This window comes from Myodes glareolus, chromosome 1 (assembly GCF_982192425.1).
Source record: "Myodes glareolus chromosome 1, mMyoGla1.1, whole genome shotgun sequence".
NCBI classification, from domain to species: Eukaryota; Metazoa; Chordata; class Mammalia; order Rodentia; family Cricetidae; genus Myodes; species Myodes glareolus.
This window is the reverse complement of record NC_142026.1, coordinates 62405501-62425684: the sequence shown is the minus strand read 5'-3', so window position 1 is coordinate 62425684 and position 20184 is coordinate 62405501. Positions and strand designations below refer to the sequence as shown.

General features: G+C 52.1%; 1 protein-coding gene across 6 annotated transcripts; it reads left to right on the top strand.

Annotated features, from left to right (window-relative positions):
• The first annotated feature begins 1366 nt into the window (after positions 1-1366).
• Positions 1367-19219, top strand: Phldb3 (pleckstrin homology like domain family B member 3). Of its 6 annotated transcripts, none has more exons than XM_087907995.1 (16): positions 1369-1682; positions 1936-2385; positions 3104-3286; positions 3468-3605; positions 7993-8118; positions 8376-8555; positions 10376-10486; positions 10628-10711; positions 11549-11665; positions 13777-13876; positions 14031-14121; positions 14205-14292; positions 14676-14732; positions 16279-16504; positions 17106-17191; positions 18780-19219. In XM_087907995.1, exons 2-16 carry the CDS (start codon positions 2152-2154, stop codon positions 18912-18914), a joined length of 1956 nt encoding a protein of 651 aa, XP_087764121.1. In that variant the 5' UTR covers positions 1369-1682; positions 1936-2151; the 3' UTR covers positions 18915-19219. The 6 variants fall into 6 exon arrangements, with proteins under 6 accessions (XP_087764134.1, XP_087764121.1, XP_087764131.1 ...); XM_087907988.1 differs by having other exon boundaries at positions 1376-1682; positions 7990-8118; XM_087908002.1 differs by having other exon boundaries at positions 1385-1682; positions 7990-8118; positions 8397-8555.
• Positions 19220-20184: the final 965 nt, after the last annotated feature.

Genomic DNA, 20184 nt, shown 5'->3' with positions numbered 1-20184 from the left:
AGAGAGAGAGAGAGAGAGAGAGAGAGAGAGAGAGAGAGAGAGAAGGAGGGGGCTGGAGAGATCTCAGTGGTTAAGAGCACTGGATGCTCTTGCGGAGGACTTGGGCTCCATCCAGCATCCACATAGCAAGCAGCTCACAACCATATGTAACTCCAGCTCCAGGAGACCTGGCCTCTCTGGACCCTGGATGTGCACATGGTGCACAGACATACATGTAGACTAAATGGCCATACACAAAGTGAAAGGAGGAAGAGACAGCAGCGGTCAAGGTGATGGGGGCAGGGATGGAAGTCTAGGGAGCCCTGGAAGATCAGAGAGAGAGAGAGAGGTGTACACACTGATGTAGAGGAGGTACTCTCATGGCCTTGCATCACAGCACATGATTTTGTGTGAGCCTCTCCCTCTGGGAGTCCCAGGCCCAAGTAAGGCCCTCTCCACCCTGCAGCTTCCTGAACTGTAAAATGGAAATAATAACAACGGGATGTTTCAGTGAGCGGATAGATCCACGCGCGTGACACCTGGCTCTCTGCCCACATGACCAACTCCCTACGCCTGTCACTGTTGTTGTCCCTATCATCTGGAATGATCTCTGAGGTGCTTCCTGGCTTGGAGTGACAGTTTTCCTAATAGTATGAATACATATTTTTGAGAGACAAAGTGAGTAGTAAGACCTGTGGGCCATCGAGATGGCTTGAGAGTGTGGAGGCTCTTGGCTCCCATAGTGGAAGGAAACTGCTTCCCAGAGTTGTCCTATGACCTCCAACATACATGAGGTGGTATTTGCGTGTCTGTACTATTGCCTACACAAAGATAATAAATAAAATTTAAAAATCATTTAGAACGGTTGTCGATTCTGGGTGCGCTTGTTTCCCGCAGCCTCAGTTTCCCACAGCTGTAAAATGGAGACTAGCCCGTCTCTTTTTTACGGGCTGTTAGAGGACGCTAAGGTGTGTCAAATATTTTGCACAGCTCTGACGTCTGACAATTAGGTTTTGCTTGCCAGTTATTTTCCTGTTTCTGTCCAGAAAGGAAAGGGTCTGGCTGTGACCTTTAACCTCTGCTCTTCACCCCATAGTAAACTGTGTGCTTGTGGGGCACAGTCTGTCTCTGGGCAGATGGCTGACTCAGCTCGGGATACCCCCTCCCCTTGTCCGGCTCCCTAAACCGGTCAGGGCCCTTCCAAAGGGCTTATTATAGGGAAGGGCCCCATCTTCATTCCTATCTTCCTTTGAGGATTTCCTGGGTCTTGGCCTTAGGGAGGCTGCTATATACAGGTGGCCAAGACGCCTGGCCCTTCAGGGGCACAGGAATGGGGGCACGGGAGGCTGAGTGGGAGGTCTGGGCGCTGGGCTCTCGCTGGGTGGGGCTGGAGGGGCCGGGATGGCTGGGTGCCTGGGCTGCGGGCGGGGCAGACTGCTGGCTCCCTCCTCCCTGGTGAGCCGTCGGACCTGTTGTCCCCCCCCCCTCCACTTCCGGGCTGCTGGGGAGGGGGACCGGGCGGCCTCTCTCTCCTCCCTCCTTCCAGCCACCTGTTTCGCGGCACAAGTCGCAGTGCCCAGCGCAGAGCCGGCGAGGAGGCTGGCGACCTCCGGCGATCTCCTCCAGGGGAGGAACGGAGGCGTTGGGGCCCCAGGTGCATCCGGAGAGGGAGTCACTACGAGCCCCGAGTTCTGGATCCTGGGGTGAGGAGCCTTGGACGCTGCTATCCTGCAGGGGGATCGGGACTCGACTTCTGAACTTCGGGAACGAGGGCCTGGCCAGTCCTGGGCGGAGGAGGGGTTGGGGTCTCTTGGAGGCTATCCGGGAAACTGAGGAGAGGGCTGGTGGGAGGGTTCAGGGATGACACTTGGGGCAAAGGGAATGCACAGTGTGCAACTCGCCAGCACGGGGCGAACTGGGATCCCGGACTCAAAATAATTCTCTTCCCAACTCCAGGTGTGTGTCACCGTTGGAAGCCCTCCTGCCGAGCCCCAGTCCCGAGCGGGTCCCCAGGAAGCTTCAGGCCACGCCCTCAGAGTGTTCAGAGTTTGTCTCTGAACCTTTGGGTTCCGCCCCTGGGCACGCTCACCGAGCTCTAGACCACGCCCCAAAGTATCAAAACCACGCCCCGGAGCCCTGACCACGCCCACCACAGAGGAATCTGAAGCGGCCATGGGGACACCCAGCACCTCGGAGGAGGGCTCCTCGTCGCCTCAGGTTCCGGAATGCACCGCCGAGGTCCAGCCTCAAGGGACCATGCAGCCTCAGGGGCACCCCGAGGAGTCCCAAGAGCACGAGGAGCCCGAGGTCCCAGCAGAGTTTCCGAGCTGCCAAGGAACTGAGCGGCAGGCCGAGGAAGAGGAAGAAGTGGGAGAAGGTAGCAGCACCGAGAGTTGCCGCGAAGAGGTGAGGGGTCGCAGCGGGGACCAGGACGGACAGACAGACACCCAAGCAGGGGGTCGGACACAGAAGGACAGATGGGAAGAGACCAGACAGAGACCCAGAGTAAGGAGAGATACCCAGAGACCGGCGGAAACACCCAGAGTCAGACGAGCCAGAGAGACCCAAATAGAAACACAGAAACTTGGTAAGACAGAGACAGAGGGAGTGAGACAAATACCCAAAAGAGAGACGCGGGGAAGACACAGATCCAGCAACAGAGAAACAAAAAGGTGGAAGAAAGAGACAAAGTCAGAGAGACAGGGGAAAGAGAGATCCAGGGACTCCGAGAAAGGGATGCCAAGAGGCTGAGACTCAGGAGCTGGTGAGTTCACTGGGTACAAAGGCCCTTGCTGCCAACACTGATGACCTGAGTTCGATCCTCTGAACTCCACAGGCACTTGTGCAAAGAGAGAGAGAGAGAGAGAGAGAGAGAGAGAGAGAGAGAGAGAGAGAGAGAGCAAGCTTTGCCGTTTGGCGTAGTAGCTGCCAGCCTTTGTACTCGTCCTGAACTTGGAGCCCCCTCCTCCGCCCCCCTGTATGCGCTTCCATTCAGACCGAAATGGAAGCAGTTGAATTAGGCAGCTCGTGACCCCCAGAGGCGCAACTGGTGTGGGGACCAGACCTGTTTGGTGACTGTAGGGAGGGGGGGGACTTCTCCCGATCACACCCTCTCTAATTTCAGCCCGAGGCTACGCCTGCCGTGCAGATTTCAACCACACCTTCCCCATGTCTCCCTCCTGGGGAAGGGATGCGAGGGGCGGCGCGGCGGCTGCGAGGACAGCAGCTGGAGGCACTGACCCGAGTGGCTCTGATGGAGCAGCGTGTGAAGGAGTTACAGCGCCAGAAGAAGGAACTGAGGATCGAGGTGAGGATGGGGAGTCCTTGGAAAATGAACCAGTGGGGGAACCTGCAAGGCCACCCTAAGCTGTCGGATCTCTGATAATCAGGTGTTCCAGGCTCGGGGCCTCTTCCAGAGGGCCATTCCCAGGCCGGTCCTCCGCCCCGGCTGCTGCACCTGCACCAAAACTTGCTTTTTTTCTTTGCAGATGGAAGTGGAGGTGGCCCTGCTCCGGGGTGAACTGGCCGGTGAACGGGTGGCTGTTCGGCGGGAGGAAGAGCAGCTGAGGGAGCTGCTGGGCCAGCAGGTGGAGTCCCACCAGAGCAGCCAGGAGCTGCGGGAACAGGTTGGTTTAACCAGCGACTTCCATCATTATTTTCCTTTCTTCCTGGCTCCGTCTTCCAGTCTCCACCATCCCGTGATCAGGCCTAATGGTGACCCTTGTTCTTCAGACAGAGAAATTGGGTTCTCGTTCCTTGTTTTCCATCTCTTTCCCAGGCCTGACTTGAATGCCTGACGACTGAGGTCTCTTTCTCAGCTGTCCCTTCATTTCACAGTGTACTAGGAAACGTTTCATACTCTCGAAACTTGAATACTCGGCTGGGCTGGTGTCTTGTGCTCCCCAGCTACAGCAATGATTCATTTAATATCCTTTCATTTCCAATTCTTCCTTGTGCCAGGATCCCTAGATCTATGCTAAGAATTTACCAGTGCAAATATTCTAGGCTGAGGCACAACACAGCCCCTCACTGGAGGATTCTAGGCAGGGGCTCTACCACTGAGCCACACCCCAGCCCCTCACTGTAGGATTCTAGGCAGGGGCTCTACCACTGAGCCACACCCCAGTCCCTCACTGGGGGATTCTAGGCAGAGGCAAAGTGATCTATCAGCCACATTCCCAGACTGGCCCAAGTTTTAAATGCTCATTGAAAAGCCACATTGCCTGTACATACAGTTAGCAGGTGCCACTGACAAATGAGAATTTCCTTTATGTGTGTGTGTGTGATTGTTATTTGAGACTTGGCTTCCCTGTGTAGCCCTGACTTGCCTTGGACCCATGATTCTCTTGTCTCAGTTTCTCGAGTGCTGGGCTTACAGGTGTGTACCAGGGCGGTGTGGTTGCAATCTTGTTGTTTTTTTCCTTCCTTCCTTCCTTCCTTCCTTCCTTCCTTCCTTCCTTCCTTCTTTCCTTCTTTCCTTCCTTCTTCCCTCCCTCCCTCCCTCTCTCCCTCTCTCCCTTCCTTCCTTCCATTTTCTGAGACAGAGTTTCTCTTTGTAGCCCTGACAGTCTGACCTGGAACTCACAGAGATCCGCCTGCCTCTGCTTCCTGAGTGCTGGGATTAAAGGTGTGCGCCACCTCCCCCCAGTGTCTTGTTTTGTTTAGTGGGCCTACTGAGTTTCTCATATTTGTCCACCTGCTTGTTGATTGTTGAAGAAACCAAATCTTCTGGGTGATTTTTTTTATTTTTTATTTATTTTTTATTTTATTTTTTCTATTTTTTATAAAGAGTTTCCATTTACGCCCCTCCTCCCAACGCCCTCCCACTCCCCCCCTCCCTCTTCTCCTCCCTCTTTGTCCCCAAGGGCAGTCAGGGTCTCCTGCCCTGTGGGAAGTCCAAGTTCCTCCCCCCCCTCCCTCCAGGTCCAGGAAGGTGAACATCCAAACAGATTGGATCCCAAAAATCCAGTATATGCAGAGGAAACCAGTCCCAGTGTCATTGTCAATGGCTTCTCAGTAAGACTGCAGGCCAGCCACATTCAGAAAATCCGGCCACATTCAGAGAATCTGGTTGGATCACATGCTCGTTCAGTCACGGTCCATCTGGCCTTGGTAAACTCTCATTAGATCCGACCCCTTGTATCAGTGGGTGATAGTATCCCTCGCAGTCCTTCGTCATTTTCTTCCTTCCATTTGGATCTTGGGGGGCTCAGTTCCGTGCTCCAACGCGGGCCTCCATCTGTATCGTCATCCAACGCCAGATGAGGGATCTATGGTGATAAGCAAAATATTCATCAGTATGGTCACGGGCCAAGGCCGGTTCAGGCACCCCCTCCTCTGTCCAGAGAACAATCTGGGGATCTCTCCTTGGACCTGGGATCCCATATATAATCAAGTTTCCTGTAAACTCTAATATGACTCCCTTAGTTGAAATATATTCTTCCCTGATCCCACATTCATCCTTCCTCCCTTCCCCCATCCCGGTCAACAGAGCTTTCTCCATTCCTCCCCTACTCCCTTCTCTCTAACCCTCTCCCCTTCCAACAACCCTCCCACCCCCCCCCCCCATGCACCCAAGGTTACCTGGGACTCTTGACTATTTCCTACCTCCTGGTGGATAGCTAAAAAATCTTCATCAGGTTCGTCTTCTTATTTAGCTTCTCTAGGATCACGAATAATAGGCTCAAAGACCTTTAACTATGGTTAGAATTTCTGGGTGATTTTTTATGGTGTTTTGTTTAGTTCTGTGTTTTTGAGCTGGTGTCTTACTATGTAACCCTGGCCTGCCTGAATCTTGTTATGTAGAACAGTTTTGCCCCAAACTCACAGAGATCCACCTGCTTCTGCCTCTCAAGATCCTTTTTTTTTCCTTTCGTTTTTAGATTTAGTGTGTGTGTGTGTATGTGTGTGTGTGTGTGTGTGTGTGTGTGTGTGTGTGAGAGAGAGAGAGAGAGAGAGAGAGAGAGAGAGATGCATGCAGATGATCTCAGAAGCCAGAAGAGGATGTTGGATCTGCTGAAACTGGAGTTACAGGCTGTCAGTATCTGTAATACAGGTGCTAGAAACAAGCTCAGGTCCTTTGCAACCGCTGTTTTGTTAAGACAGTATCTGAGGCAATGTCTCAGATAGCCTAGGCTGGCCTTGAACCCACTGTGTTTCTGAGAATGACCTTGAACCCCAGATTTTTCTGCTTCCATTTCCCAAGTCCTGGGATTTCGGGTACACAGTGGAATCATGTGTTGTCCTTATAACAAGAACAGCTGGTTTTGTCTCCTCCTTCTCCACCTCTATCTCCACCCCACCCAGGGTCTATAGCCCAGTCTGGCACTGAACTCCTTCTGTAGTTGAGGATGCGAGGCCTGGGATTACAGGCCTGCACTATGATTCCAAACAAAAATTTGAGTCTTCTGTCAGAAGCCAGGATGTGACTTAACATGTACCTGTGGGGACAGTCGGTGCCCCTCTGTTCTCTGTGAATACATGGTCACTTGGTTGTAGAGGTGTGGTGAGATTTGGGCCTGCTTTATGACTTCCCACTGAGTCTGAGAAATGTCAGCTCTGGGTGTGTGGACCTCAGTGAGTCACCCTTGTCTTAAGACTCCCTTATCTAGAGATGCTGACATCTCTCCAGGCCAATGCTCTCCAGCCTGAAAAAGTCAGCACTGCAGCCTTGTTGACATTGTGAGCTATGACTCTGTCTGTGTGTTCAGGAGCTGCATCCTGGCCTTACAGTCCAAGAGCCCTGTCACCCTGCGCCCTGATTTCTCTCCTGGGATCTGGGTCTGGGTCTGAGTCTAGGATTCTGGGCTCTAGGCATTTCTTTTCTCAGATGCAGATATCTGAGCTCTGAGCCTTTCCTACCCCAGACCTAGGGGTTCAGGCCCAGCCTCCTCCCTCAGATTCAGGGTCCAGGCCAATCCTTCTTCCCTCAGACTCAGGGATCCAGGCCCATCCCTCCTCCCTCAGACTCAGGGATCCAGGCCTATCCCTCTTCCCTCAGACCCAGGGTCCAGGTCCATCCCTCTTCCCTCAGACCCAGGGTCCAGGCTCATCCCTCCTCCCTCAGACCCAGGACTCCAGGCCCAGCCTCCTCCTTCAGTCTATGTCTCTTACCGGCCATATCCAGAGCCATCCTGAGAAACTATCCTCTCCACATTGTGATCTTCTATCACCAGACCATGAACCCTGCACTGAATGCCCCTGCTCCTCACCCCTGGAGCACATAGGCACCATGCTCCCTCCTTCCTATCTCCTCTCTATTTCTCTCCATCCACACTCCCCAGGCTTGGCTCACTGTCGTACCTTCACTGCCGGAAGTCCTTCTGAACACAGATGTCTGCTCCAGTCTTTTCATGGTGCCATGTGAACCCCAATGATGAAGGCAGACGGAATCAAACATGAGTTGTACATATAACATTCTCCATGAACCCCCCCCCCCCCGCCCTGCTCAGCCCTTCTCTTCCCACAACCACATCCTCCCCCACACAGGATTTGCCTCCAAAACTTTTGAACCTTTCCATGAAAGCTGTGCCAAAAACTGTCTTACAGTTCCTTATATCTCATTAACCTTAAATAGTGCTTGATTTCTGCTCACTGTAGAGTGATTGTTGCATCAGACGTAACTCCTGGACTAGGGATGTAGGTCACTGGTAGAGCCCCTGCCTAGAATCCCCCAGCGAGGGGCTGGGGTGTGGCTCAGTGCAGCACAGGTGTTTCATACATAAGACTCAATCATTCTCCCTCCCTTCCTCCCTTTCTAGCATCTGTCTTTATGCCCCAGGCAAGCCTTGAACTTGTCATTCTCCTGCCTCCACCTACTGAGTGCTAGGAACACAGGCGTCTGCCACCACGCCTGGCTGTCACCTGTTATCTTGTACCGTTTCCATGGAGCAGGGCCATAAAGCAGACATGGGAGTCCTGGAATGAGTAGCAGACACCCCAGCAGGGCCTGGGTCCTGGTTGTGGACTTCCTTGTTTGAGTCCAGGCCCATAGCTTGCTTGTTCCTTCAGGAGCAGAGGCAGCTGAGCCAGGAGCGTGATCATGTGGAGAGTCTTCGCCAGAGGCTTAGGGAGGCCCAAGGACAGCTTGATTTGCAGCCGGAGGACCAGAGAGAGCGGTTCTTGCAGGGGGTGCAGGAGGTGAGGGCTCCTTGGACCTTCTTAGAAACCAGATTCCATGTCTGTCTTCCATTAGGACCCACGAGTCCTGGCTCTGCCTCTTCCCTCAGGCCCAGGAGTCCAGGCTTCAGCCCTCCTCCCTCAGATGTGGGGTTCTAGGCCCCACCCCTCCACCCTCTGACCCAGAGGTCCTGACCCCAATCTTCTCCCTCAAAGCTAGGGACGTGGGTCAAGTCCACCAGCTCGTTCTTCCTCAGGTCTAGAATTCCTGCCTCCAGGCCCTTGTGTCCCACCCTCAGATCAGAGAGCAGCTAGATGCTGCCCAACGCTCGTACGAGGACCTGGAGTTCCAGCAGCTGGAGCGTGAGAGCCGCGTGGATGAGGAGCGGGACAGCCCTGAGGTGCGAGCTCCAGACACCAAGGTCCGGGCACTTCAGGCCAGCGTGGCCCAGCACAAGGTGAGTTCCCTGGAGCAGCCCTGCCTCCTCCATCCTTCCCATCCCATTTCCATGACAGTTCTGCTGGAACATTCACTGTGTTTCAGACCCGGTGGTAACCATGCATGAGCCACCAGCTCCTTACAGCAGACTCTAAGGCACGTCCTGGACCTTTTTCTCATACTGTAACTGAAGACAGTGAAAGCCAAGGTGCTCACATTATCTTTCCCTCTTCATTCATAAAGGAAAGAACTAAAATTTGTTATCACTTTTAAATTCATTCATTCATTCGTGTTAGAGCAAGTATTTCACCATACTCACAGAAGTCGGCCCCCTGGGATATAACTCAGGTCATGAGGCTTGGCAGCAAGTACCTTTATCTTCTGAGCCACATTTGAGCTGTTGCTTTATTTCTTATTATTTATTGTTATGTATTTTATTTGCTGGCCCCTGCCACTCATTCATTTGGCAGCTTTATGTTTAAAGTTTGGCCTTGTCCTGTGGAGAAGTGGGGCAAGTTTGACTACACAGCTCAGCTTCCCACCCATTCATAAAAAGTAAAAAGTTCTTGCCGGAGTCTCTGTCCCACAGTCCTTCCGGAAGACTGTTGTCTTCTTTCTCTCTTTTCCTTCCCTTTGCTTCTGTCTGCATGTGTCCCCGGCTGCCTGGCACCAGCTAGGTAGCCAAGGATGACATACACTTGCAATCCTCCTGCATCTACCTCCTGAGTCTTGGGCCTGAAGGTGTGAGCCACCACACCCAGCTTATGCAGTGCCTAGGGTGGGACCCAAGACTTCAAGCCAACCAGGCAAGCTCTCTGCCAGCTGAGCCACACCCCTGTCCCTCTGGTTTGTTTGTTTTGGAGATAGGGTCTCACTACATAGTCCATGCTGACCTCATATTTGAGGCAGTTCTCCTGCCTCAGGCTCTTGGATTTTTTTTTTAATGGTTTTTTGAGATAGGGTTTCTCTGTGTAGCCTTGACTGTCCTGGAACTCACTTTGTAGACCAGGCTGGCCTCAAACTCACTGAGATTCACCTGCCATTGTCTCCTGGGTGCTAGGATTAAAGGCATGTGCCACCAGGGCCCAGCGCTCTTGGGTGTTATAACTATGGCATGGCTTCTTTTTTCCTGTATTTATTTATTTATTTATTTACTTATTTACTTATTTATTTATGTACAGTGTTCTGCCTGCATGTGTACCTACATGCCAGAAGAGGGCACCAAATCTCATAATAGATGGTAGTGAGCCACCATGTGGTTGCTGGGAATTGAACTCAGGACCTCTGGAAGAACAGTCAGTGCTTTTAACTGCTGAGCCGTTTCTCCAGTCCCTCTCCTGTTCTTTAAGATTTATTTTAACTCGCTCTCTCTCTCTCTCTCTCTGTGTGTGTGTGTGTGTGTGTGTGTGTGTGTGTGTGTGTGAATCTGTGTTCAAGGGTCTGCAGGAGTCTATGGAGGCCAGGAAAAACTGTCAGATCACTTGGAACTGGAGTTAGAGGCAGTTGCAGCCACCTGCTGTGGGTGCTGGGACTTGAACTCAGGTCCTCTTCAAGAGCAGTCTATACTCTCAACCTCTGAGCCCTTCTCTCCATTCTCCATGCATTTCTGTGTCTCCTTTGGCGTCTGCCTGTGGATCATTCCACACCACCAACCCCAGGTGTCTTCTGGGTCTTCACTTCCAAAAAAGAAAGAGGGTCCAAGGGACTTAATGTCCCGTCTCTCTCCCCAGTTCCTGAGGTATATGAGGGGGTGTGGTAAAAGCCGGGCACTGTGGGAGGGTGGCCTGGGAACCCAACCCAGGCAGCCACTTGAGTGACCAGAATGGGGGTCCCCTGCAGCGTCGTATCCAGGTCTTGGAGGAACAGCTCAAGTCGCTGGGGGAGCAAATGACAGCTGAGAGCTGGGGGCTGAGCAGGAAGAAGGAGGAGGCTGTTCAGGCCCTCACACAGGTGAGTTTCCCCAGAGACCTGTTCCACCCCCTCACCTTCCTGCATGTCCCAGTTCCCAGTAGTTCCCCACACAGAAGATATATGGGGGTGGCTTGTGTTGTGAGGTGAGATACCGTGATGACCTGTGATGGCCTCTCCTAGGAACGGAACCGGCTGTTTGAGCTCAATTGTCTTCAGGGAACATGTAGTGGGGACTTCTCTGAGCCGGATAAAGCGCTCACCAAGGTAAGGGATTTCTGTACCTGCTGGTCCTCCTCCTTTAGACCTGGGAACTTGGGTCCCAACCTCATACCCACAGGAACCAGGACTGTGAGCTTCTGGCCCCTCCTCCCTCAGACCCAAGGTCCAGGCCTAGCCTCCTCCCTCAGACCCAGGGGTCCAGGCCCAGCCCTCCCCACCTAAGACCCAGGGTCCAGGACCAGCCCTCCCCCCTCAGACCCAGGGTCCAGGGCCAGCCTTTACCTTCAAAGAACTGGCACTCCATGCTTGTAGCCCAGGCTCTTGCTGGGAGACTGTTAGTGAAGACTGTCTTCTGGCCCTCTTGCTTGAGAAATGGACTGGTGCTGGCAGCCTGGGGCCAGATCATCTGTGAACTGGGAGTACTTCCTGGATCCCTATGTCTTATGTGTGTGTTTCCTGCATATGTATCTGTACACCATGTGCATGCCCAGTGCTCGGAGAGGTCACTGGATCCCCAGGCCCTGGAGTCACAGACAGTTGTGAACTGCCACGTGGATGCTGGAAATTGAACCTAAGTGCTTTTTGTTTTTTTATGAAGTAGGGTGTCTTTGTGGGACAGCCCTAGCTGTCCTGGAACTAGCTCTTGTAGACCAGGCTGGCTTCGAACGCACAGATATCTGCCTACCTCTGCCTCCCCAGTGCTGGGATTAAAGGTGTGTGCCACCTGGCTGGCTTCAGTTAGTGCTCTTAACTGCTGAGGTGTTTTCTCCAGCACGCACATATGTACGCGCTCGAGCACACACACACACACACACACACACACACACACACGCACACGCACACACCCTGTCTTTTTGTAACCACTCCCTCCTCCCTTTCCAGCTGCTGTTCACACAGAAGACAGACCGTCAGCTGCTGGTTCTGCAGGACCCCACTGCGCATGCTGCCGCCTCCGCTTCCACCTCTTCCTGCCTCTTCTCCGTCCACAGCTCCCTGCAGGTGCTGCTGTCTCTGTGTGTTCACTGGCGAGGGAGGGAACTCCATTGGTCCTCTCTGCCTAGGGATGGGAGGATGGGGAAACTTGATCACAGGATATTTATTGTTGTTGTTGTTATTTTGCGTAACATCCACTTCTCCTATACAAGAGGAGAGCCTGAAACCCAAGAAAGAAATTTAAAAGTGATTAACAGTTTACTTTGATGAGGTTGTCTCTCTGTACCCCTCCTGGCCCAGTACTTCTCCTCAGTTTCCGTGTGTGTGTGTGTGTGTATGTATTTTTTTTAATTTATTTTTTCTAGGTAGGGTTTCTCAGTGTAATAGCCCTGGCTGTCTCTTTGTAGATCAGACTGGCCTCAAACTCACTGCATAGCCAAGGGTGATCCTGAACTTCTGATCCTCTTGCTTCACTCCAGGAGTGCTGGGATTAGGGACTTGTGCCACCATGTTCAGTTATATGTGGTGCTGGGGATCGAACCCAGGGCTTTGTGAGGTTAGCACTCTACCTACTGTGCAACATCCCCAGTCCTTTGAAAAGTCTTTTTTCTTTCTAGTACTGGGGGTTAAGTTGGGACCTCGGCTTTCTGTGATGTTTGATTTGGGACAGTTAACTGGTGACTTCCCTAGGCAGTGCTCTTGATTTCTCGTGGAGCCAGAGATGGCACAGCTTTTCCTGAGGATGTGTGTCTGGGCCGTGACTTTGCATCTCTGTGGCAGTACTAAATGAGTAAGACAGCTTTTAGCTCACATTGTTCGTAGATTCGGTCCTGAGTCACTTGGCTCCCTGGATGCTGAGCCTGAAGTGAGCTGAAGCAGAGCATCATGGTAGGAGGGAGGGTGTGTATGTGTGGGGGTGCTCACCTCACATCAGCCAGGAAGCAGAGAGCACAAAAGTGAATGGGGACAGTCTTTAATCCCAGCACTCAGGAGGAAGAGGCAGAGGGATCTCTGAGTTCAAGGTCAGCCTGGTCTACAGAGTGAGTTCCAGGACCGCCAAGGCTACACAGAGAAACCCTGTCTTGAAAGAAGAAGAAACAAAACAAAAGAGTGGGTGGGAGATAAGATAAACCCTTTCAGGGGGTACCCCAAGAAACCTACTTCTCAGAGAGACCCATCTCGTGATGTGAGTGTGCATGTTTCTGTGTGTGAGAATACACATGCAGATGGCCAGAGGTTAGTTTCCGCTGTTGTTCCTAAGGAGCTGTCCTCCTTGTTTTATTTTAAAGATTTATTTTTAGCCAGATGCAGTGGGTTTTACCTTTAGTCCCAGCACTCCAGAGGCAGAAACAGGTGGATCTCTGTGAGTTTGAGTCCAGCCTGCTCTACACAGAGAGTTCCATGCCTCTGGAAGAACAGCATGTATTGTTAGTCATTGATCTGTCACTGCAGTGCCCCTGCCTCTTTAAAAATATTTATTAAAAGGTGTGTGTATGTATCTGTGTGTGGGTGGTTATGTGCACATGAGTGCAGTACTCGCGGAGGCCAGAAGAGGGTGCTTGATCCCCTGAAGTTGGAGTTACAGGTAATTTGAGCTGCCAGATGTGGATGCTGGGAATCAAATAGGTTGTTTGCATGAACAGTAAGTGCTCTGACCTTTTCTTTAACCTCCCATCTTGTTTCTTGACGCAGCATCTCTCACTGGGTTCTGAGGCTTACAGATCAGGCTAGGCCAGCAGTACCCAGGGATCCCCCAGTTTCTGCCTCCCCAGAACTTGGTATTGCCACTACACCTGCCTTTTTCCTTTTCTTCACATTTGTTTATTTATTGGAGGGGTGGGAATCACCAATTCCTCCGCTGCACGGGGCCTGAACTCAGTTAGGTCTGACGGCCAGTGCTTGAGTCATGGCTCTGGACAGGCCGTGCTTGACTTCCCACGTGGATGGATGTCTGGTCCTCATGCATATGTGACAAGCCCTTTCTGAGCCACGTTCCCAGTGTGCACACGGCCTCCACGGGGATGACATCAAATCAGAAATCCACTAATGGGTTAATTTACTGATAAGCTTAGAGCCTTTTCCATCCGCTCTCTGCTCAGGGAGCACAGCCGTCAGCAAAGCCATTATCCTAAGCACCTTTGGGCCTTCAAACACTTACAACTTTTATGTGTTTTCAGGGGTCTATTGGTCTCCAGAGGACAGGAAGCCTGCCCCGGAGGAGGGGAGACAGGGCCAGCCAGAGGGGATCCCCCCGACCTTTGTCCCTCCATTGTACAGGTGAGGACTATTTCTGTTTCCCTCCTGCCCCTACCCCCTACCCCCCATCCTGCAACAGCAGATGGAAAAACAGCCTGGGTGTTGGCTGGAGAATTAGAGAGATGCAGGGAGGGAGGAAACATCTGTCCTCCTCCTCCTGTGCCCTCTTCTTCAGGACCCTTGGAGGCCTCGGCTCTTGCGCAAGCAGTGGGGACTCCTGGGAGACACCCTCTTTATCAGCTGCTCAACTGTGGCCCTGGGAATAGGTAAGGTGTGGGGGGGAGAGGAGAAAAGGGAAGAGGAGGAGGCCAGCTGAGGTAACCTCCCAATCACTGCTTTGTCTGCCTAGACACTCGGCACTTCACCCAGACATCGCCCACATGGAGCGGCTCCTGCAGAAGGCTGTGGCAGAGAGGGAACGGCTGCTCAAGGCCAGGGTGAGACTGCGGGCCTGCTCCTTAGATGGGGGATCTGACCCCAGCCATCTCCTTTGCCTGAGGGAGTCCAGACCCAGCCCTCCTCCATCAGACCTAGGGGTCCAGACCCAGCCCTTCTTCCTCAGACACAAGAGTCCAGACCCAGCCTCCTCCCTCAGACCCAGGAATCCAGACCTCTCCTCCCTCAGATCCAGGGGTCTAGACCCCAGCCCTCCTTCCTGAGACGCAATAGCCCAGGCCCAGTCCTCCTCCCTGAGACACAAAAGCCCAGGCCCAGCCTCCTCCCTGAGACACAGGAGCCCAGGCCCAGCCCTCCTCCCTCAGACATTTCTCTCTGTCTTATGGGTTGGGATCCTCATTGGTTCTCCCTCATGAATTCACAGGAAGACATGAAAAGAAGCCCAGAAGGTTCCACAGGCCCTTCAGTTCCTGCCATCATGGTCAGTCTCTTGTGTTCTCTCTGGTCTCGTTCTCCTCTTGGTTCTTACCTTTTATTGCACCTCACTGTTTCGTTTCCTGCCTTCGACACAACAACAAAGGGTCCTGCTTGACCCATGAAGAAAAGTCCAAAGGTCCCAGACTATTCCTGTTTCACATATCAGCACCCATAGTCTTTCCCTGGGTAACTTACTCCATTTCTTTGTTCTTGTTTTTTTTTTATTGTTTATTATTTAAGTTGTGTGTACTTATATAGGCAAGCATGTACCACAGTAGGCTTTGGGGAGTCCCTTCTCAACTTCTACCACGTGGGTCCCAGGGATCGAACTCACACCATCAGGGTTGGTGGCAAGCACCTTTATCAGCTGAGCCATCTCCTCATCCCCTTGTTCTTGTCTTGTGTGTGTTTCTTGTTTTGGGGTCTTGCGTGTGATAGTTACAAGTTGTACCCTGAGCTGTGCCCCGGGTACTTTCTCCTGTTTTCTTCCTTCCCATATGCCAGTAGCTATCTCAGCAGTTACTATACACAGAGAATAAACGTGCATGGCAGTTGGAAAACTCCATTCAAAATTTCCAGTATAGACAGAGCTGGGAGCTGGTAGGCTGTTTGTCTGGCACTGCGCTAAGGCCTGGGTTCATCCCCAGCACCATAGAATAGAAACCAGTCATGGTGGCTCATGCCTGTCATCCCAGCGCTTGGGAGGTGGAGGCAGAAAGATCAGAAATTGATTGAAGATCGTCCTCCTACAGAGTGATTTCAAGGCTAGCGTGGGCTACAAGAGACCCCTTTGCCCCATTCCTCAGACTCAGAAGAGCCAGGGAGCAGCAAGGACAATGAAACCTTCTGGGTTGTTCTGCACAAACCTGTCAGCATTAAAAATGCAGCACCAGTAACATCATTTATTAAACAGCCTCTGTTGAGTGTGTTGTTCCCTTATGTGTGTCCCCACCATGCTTGTGTGCACAGACAAGCATGTCTGAGATTTGATTGTCAAGGGCTGGGCTGGAACCAGCTCTAGAATGCTGAGGTACCTTACGTTATTCAGTTCAGGGACTGTGGCTCTCTGGCAGACAATCTATGAAGGTGACTCACTTAGGAGGATGAGGTGGACAGCCTGCCTCTACTTTTCTACGGAGTGCAAATTCTTTTTCTTTGTTTTTTTTTTTAATTTGGCTTTTTGAGATGCTCTCTGTAGCCCTGGCTGGCTTTGAACTTACTATGGAGCCAAGGATAACCTTGAACTTCTGATCCTTTTGCCTCCACTTCCCTAGTGCTAGAATGATAGACCAGCCATGTGCATGCGTGAGCGCGCGTGTGTATACACACACACACACACACACACACACACACACACACACACACACTTCCTCTTTTATTGGCATCTATAGCCTTCGAACTCATGGCAATCCTTCTGCCTCAGCCTCACACGTGAGTCACTATGGTCCATGTTAGTGTCCCTGTGAAGGGTTGGCTCTCTCAACCTATAGGCTACAGTTTCTCTTCTGCTCCTAGCTCCTGGTCAACAACCCCTTCTCTGTGCTCTACAGGCCCCGCCCCCGCCCCCACCCCCACCACGCCCTCCTGGTCCCCGGGTCCTGGACCTCCCACAGCACCTGGAACGCTGGGGCCACAACCCAGAAAGCTGTCCCCACTTGCGGGTGTCTGGGGGCTGCTGTCGCGGGCCGCTGGTGAAGATGGGTGGCCGCATCAAAACCTGGAGGAAACGCTGGTTCTGCTTTGACCGGCAGGCTCGCAGGCTGGCTTACTATGCCGGTAAGCTGGGAGGCCAGACAGTTTCAAGCCCAGGGTTGTACAGTCCAGGTCCCCACTTCCCACTTCCCAGCTGCACAAGGACCCAGGGGTTAGGCTCCCAGCCCCTTCCATACACTCTGGAGTTTAGGCTAAAACCACTCTGTCCTAACTGCTTCCTCCCCAAGCCACCAGAACTCCTGACGCCCCCTGTTTCTACTCAATAACACAGATAACTTTAGTTCAGCTCTGGCTCCAGATCCAGTTTTCCTAAGACACCAGGGAGACCAGGCCCGGGCTGACAGTGCCCCTCCTGCTGGAATAGCCAGACCCCAGAACCAGGAGCCCTGGAGCTCAACTTTCCTTGCAGGCCTTCTCTTCTCAGGGACCCAGGACTTCGGTTCTGGACCCTTGTCCAGGCTCATGTAGTCGCCAAACCTCTCTTCTGTCTAGCATAGACATTCACCTCCCTCCAGCTTTGGGATTGTCACACTGCTATAATGTCCTTTACCTAGTCTCAGGGCTAGGGCCCAATGACACCAGTACACACACACACACACACACACACACACACACACACACACACACGTCTCTAACTAGGTCTGTTTCCCTCTCTTCCCACCAGACAAGGAGGAGACCAAGCTCAAAGGTGTCATCTACTTCCAGGCCATCGAAGAAGTCTATTATGACCACTTACGTTGTGCCTTCAAGGTGACATTCCGCTCATTGCCACACTGCTTTCCTGCCGAGACCCCCAGGTCACCCTGGGGAAAGCCATTCTTGCTGTATTCACTGCAAGAATCGGAGAGTAAAAAACCGTTCTGAGCCTGGGGCTGCTCTTAGGCTCAGATGGTAGAGCGCTTGCCTAGCGTGCACGGAGCCCCGAGTTCCAGCCCCAACACTTGCCTGGTGTGCACGGAGTACTGAGTTCCAGCCCCAGTGCTTGCCTGGTGTGCACAGAGCACTGAGTTCCAGCCCCAACGCTTGTCTAACGTTCATAGAGTGCTGAGTGTGAGTTCTAGCATCATGTATACTGGGCATGGTGGTTGGTACACAGCTATAATCCCAGCACCAGGAAGACAAAAGAGGCAGGTGGATCTCTGGAATTTATAGTGAGTTCCAGGCCACTAGCCAGGGCTACAGAGACCCTGAGGAGAGAGAGAAATTGAGAAAGAGAGAGAGGGAGGGAGAGATTGATCAGATTCTGGTTTAGCACATGTATGTAATTCTAGCACACAGGAAGTGGAGGCAGGAGAATCTCAAGTTGGAGATCTGGGTTATAAGGAAGATAAAATACAAGGTCAGAAAATGAAATGTTGGCAGCTGGAACTCTGCTTAGAATCCTGTTTGGAAAGAAGTCAACCATTTTTGTTTGTTTGTGTTTGTTTTTTCGAGACAGGTTTTCTCTACGTAGCTCTGGCTGTCCTGGAATTTACTCTGTAGACCAGGTTGGCCTTGAACTCACACCTGCTTCTGGCTCCCGAGTGCTGGGATTAAAGGCTTGCACCACCATCACCCAGCTGTCTGTTTTAAAATATATCATAGATTTATTTTATTTTATGTGTATGAGTGTTTTGCCTGGATATATTTATGGACATTCCCATAGAGGCCAGAGGAGGTCATCGGATCCTCTGGGACTGGCGTTATAGATGACTGTGAGCACCATGTGGGTGCTGGGAATCAAACCTGAGTCCTCTGCAAGAGCAGCCAGTGCTCTCAACTGCGGATCTCAACTGGAGTTGCTGATCTGCAGCCTCCCAACTATGGGCTTTTAAAGGCTAAATTGGAATCCCAGTTGATTTTCTTTTTCCTTCCTTCCTTTCTTCTTCTTTTTTAAATCTCAAGTCTTAGTTTTCTAGTTCAAAAATGGGCACATTTCAACCCCTTCCCTTGGGGTTAAAATCATAATGGACATAAGTAAGGGGTTTACTAAAGAACTGCCCATTTGGTGCTCAGTAAATGGGCTCCAGCTGGGTGTGGTATAATCTTGGCCCTCAGGAGGTTTGCAAGTTTGAGGCTACCCTGAGATAGGAAGTCAAACCCACTTTCAAAGAAAGGGGCAGGGTAAAATGAAAACAAAATGAAAAACGTCAGGCATCGTGGCACACACACACCATTAATCCCAGCTTTGAGGAGACAGAGACAGGCAGATAGCTGAGTTCGAGGCCAGACTGGAAGAGTTCTGGGCCAGTCAGTGAAATCTTGTCTCAAAAAAAGGTGAGGGCAGGCATTCTAGACCCCATTTAGGAAGACAGTTGTGGAAATTGATCTAATCACCCTCTCTCCTTGCATATTTCAGAGCCCCAGTCCCCGCCTGACCTTCTGCGTCAAGACTTACGAACGCCTTTTCTATATGGTGGCCCCCAGCCCGGAAGCCATGCGAATTTGGATGGATGTCATTGTCACAGCTGCGGACGAAAACCACGCCCCTTGAGCGGCCCCGCCCTCTGAGAAAGGACGTCCTGGCGAGCCCCGCCCCTACGCGCACGTTCCGGCCTCCTGGGCCCGCCCACTTCAGGAAGCTTTTGGCCCCGCCCCTTTGGAATTGTCCTGGGAAGTTTGCAGCCGTCCCAACTCAGCTGGCCTGAGTCGCGGAGATCTAGGCTGCAGGTGGCTTCCAGCGGTGGCATCGCCAGGCCCTGGAGGCCCTGCTTGGGGCAGGAGGAAGATTACAGGGGCGGAAGGAACTATTTATTGGTGCTCCTCTGATACCGAATTAAACGTGGTGGAAAAACAGGATTGCTGGTGTGGATTCCAGCGCAGTAGTTTTGGGGCCCCTCTGCCCCTAGACAGGACCCCTGAGCAAAAGGGTTTATCTACCAATGGAGATTTTCAACCCTTAAGATCAGGGAGAAGAGGTGGGCAGTCATGGGGATTTGGGACTTTAGTTTGTAGTTTTATCTGCCTCCACGCATTCAAACATAGGAACTTCTGAATGTCCTCATTCCTGGGTTTTCCTCGGGGTTTCTCTGCTCTGACCTCTTCCTTTTGTAAAGTTTTAGTTCAGTGGCTCCATCTAGAAGCTCCCCAGTTTTCGCAGGCATCTCCTTTTGAGCCAATCCCTTTGCAGTCCCCAGAGGACCAGGCCACATCAGTGTCATTTTGTAAAAGTGAGACAGAGAGGAAAGAGGGCCCCTGTCACTTCCGGATCTTTGCTTATTCAATTTGTTTGGGTACCTAGCCTATTTCCCATTCCTAACACACATCTTGGACCTTGTGACTGGTTCCCTTCTCCAGGAAGCCCTCCCTGGTTGCCTTGGCTGAGTCACGTAGTCCTACCTGCCCATCCCATTGCAATCTGACTACCCCGAGTTTCACCCATCCTGGCCTTGACTGCCCCAAGTCATTCCTGGCAACAAAGCTGTCTCCTAGGGTGTCTCATCACTACTGTGCCCTTGGCATGCAGTAAAGGTCTTGGGCATTGAGCACGTGAATCAGTTCGTGAGAAAGTGATGCTGTGAGCAAGACCATCAGAACTCTCGGGCTGTTGTCTCTCTTCATCCTTTGGGTGTCTTCTAGGGTGTCCTCTCGGAAGAAACTCTCACTGGTACCCAGGCTGAGTCTTGTGAAGGGGTCAGCTTCAGGAAGTCTGCGACCAGTGTAGCCCATGGGTCTCTGTTCAGAAGAGTGTCTGGCTACCTTAGGCTCAGTTTATACATCTATAAAATTTGTTTTTATTTTACATACATGTGTGTTCAGGTGAG

Coding starts and splice junctions, on each gene's coding strand:
- Phldb3 (XM_087907988.1), top strand. CDS start 2,152: ATGGGGACACCCAGCACCTCGGAGGAGGGCTCCTCGTCGCCTCAGGTT. Junction 2,386..3,103: donor CCGAGAGTTGCCGCGAAGAG/GTGAGGGGTCGC, acceptor CTCTAATTTCAG/CCCGAGGCTACGCCTGCCGT. Junction 10,487..10,627: donor CTGTTCAGGCCCTCACACAG/GTGAGTTTCCCC, acceptor GGCCTCTCCTAG/GAACGGAACCGGCTGTTTGA.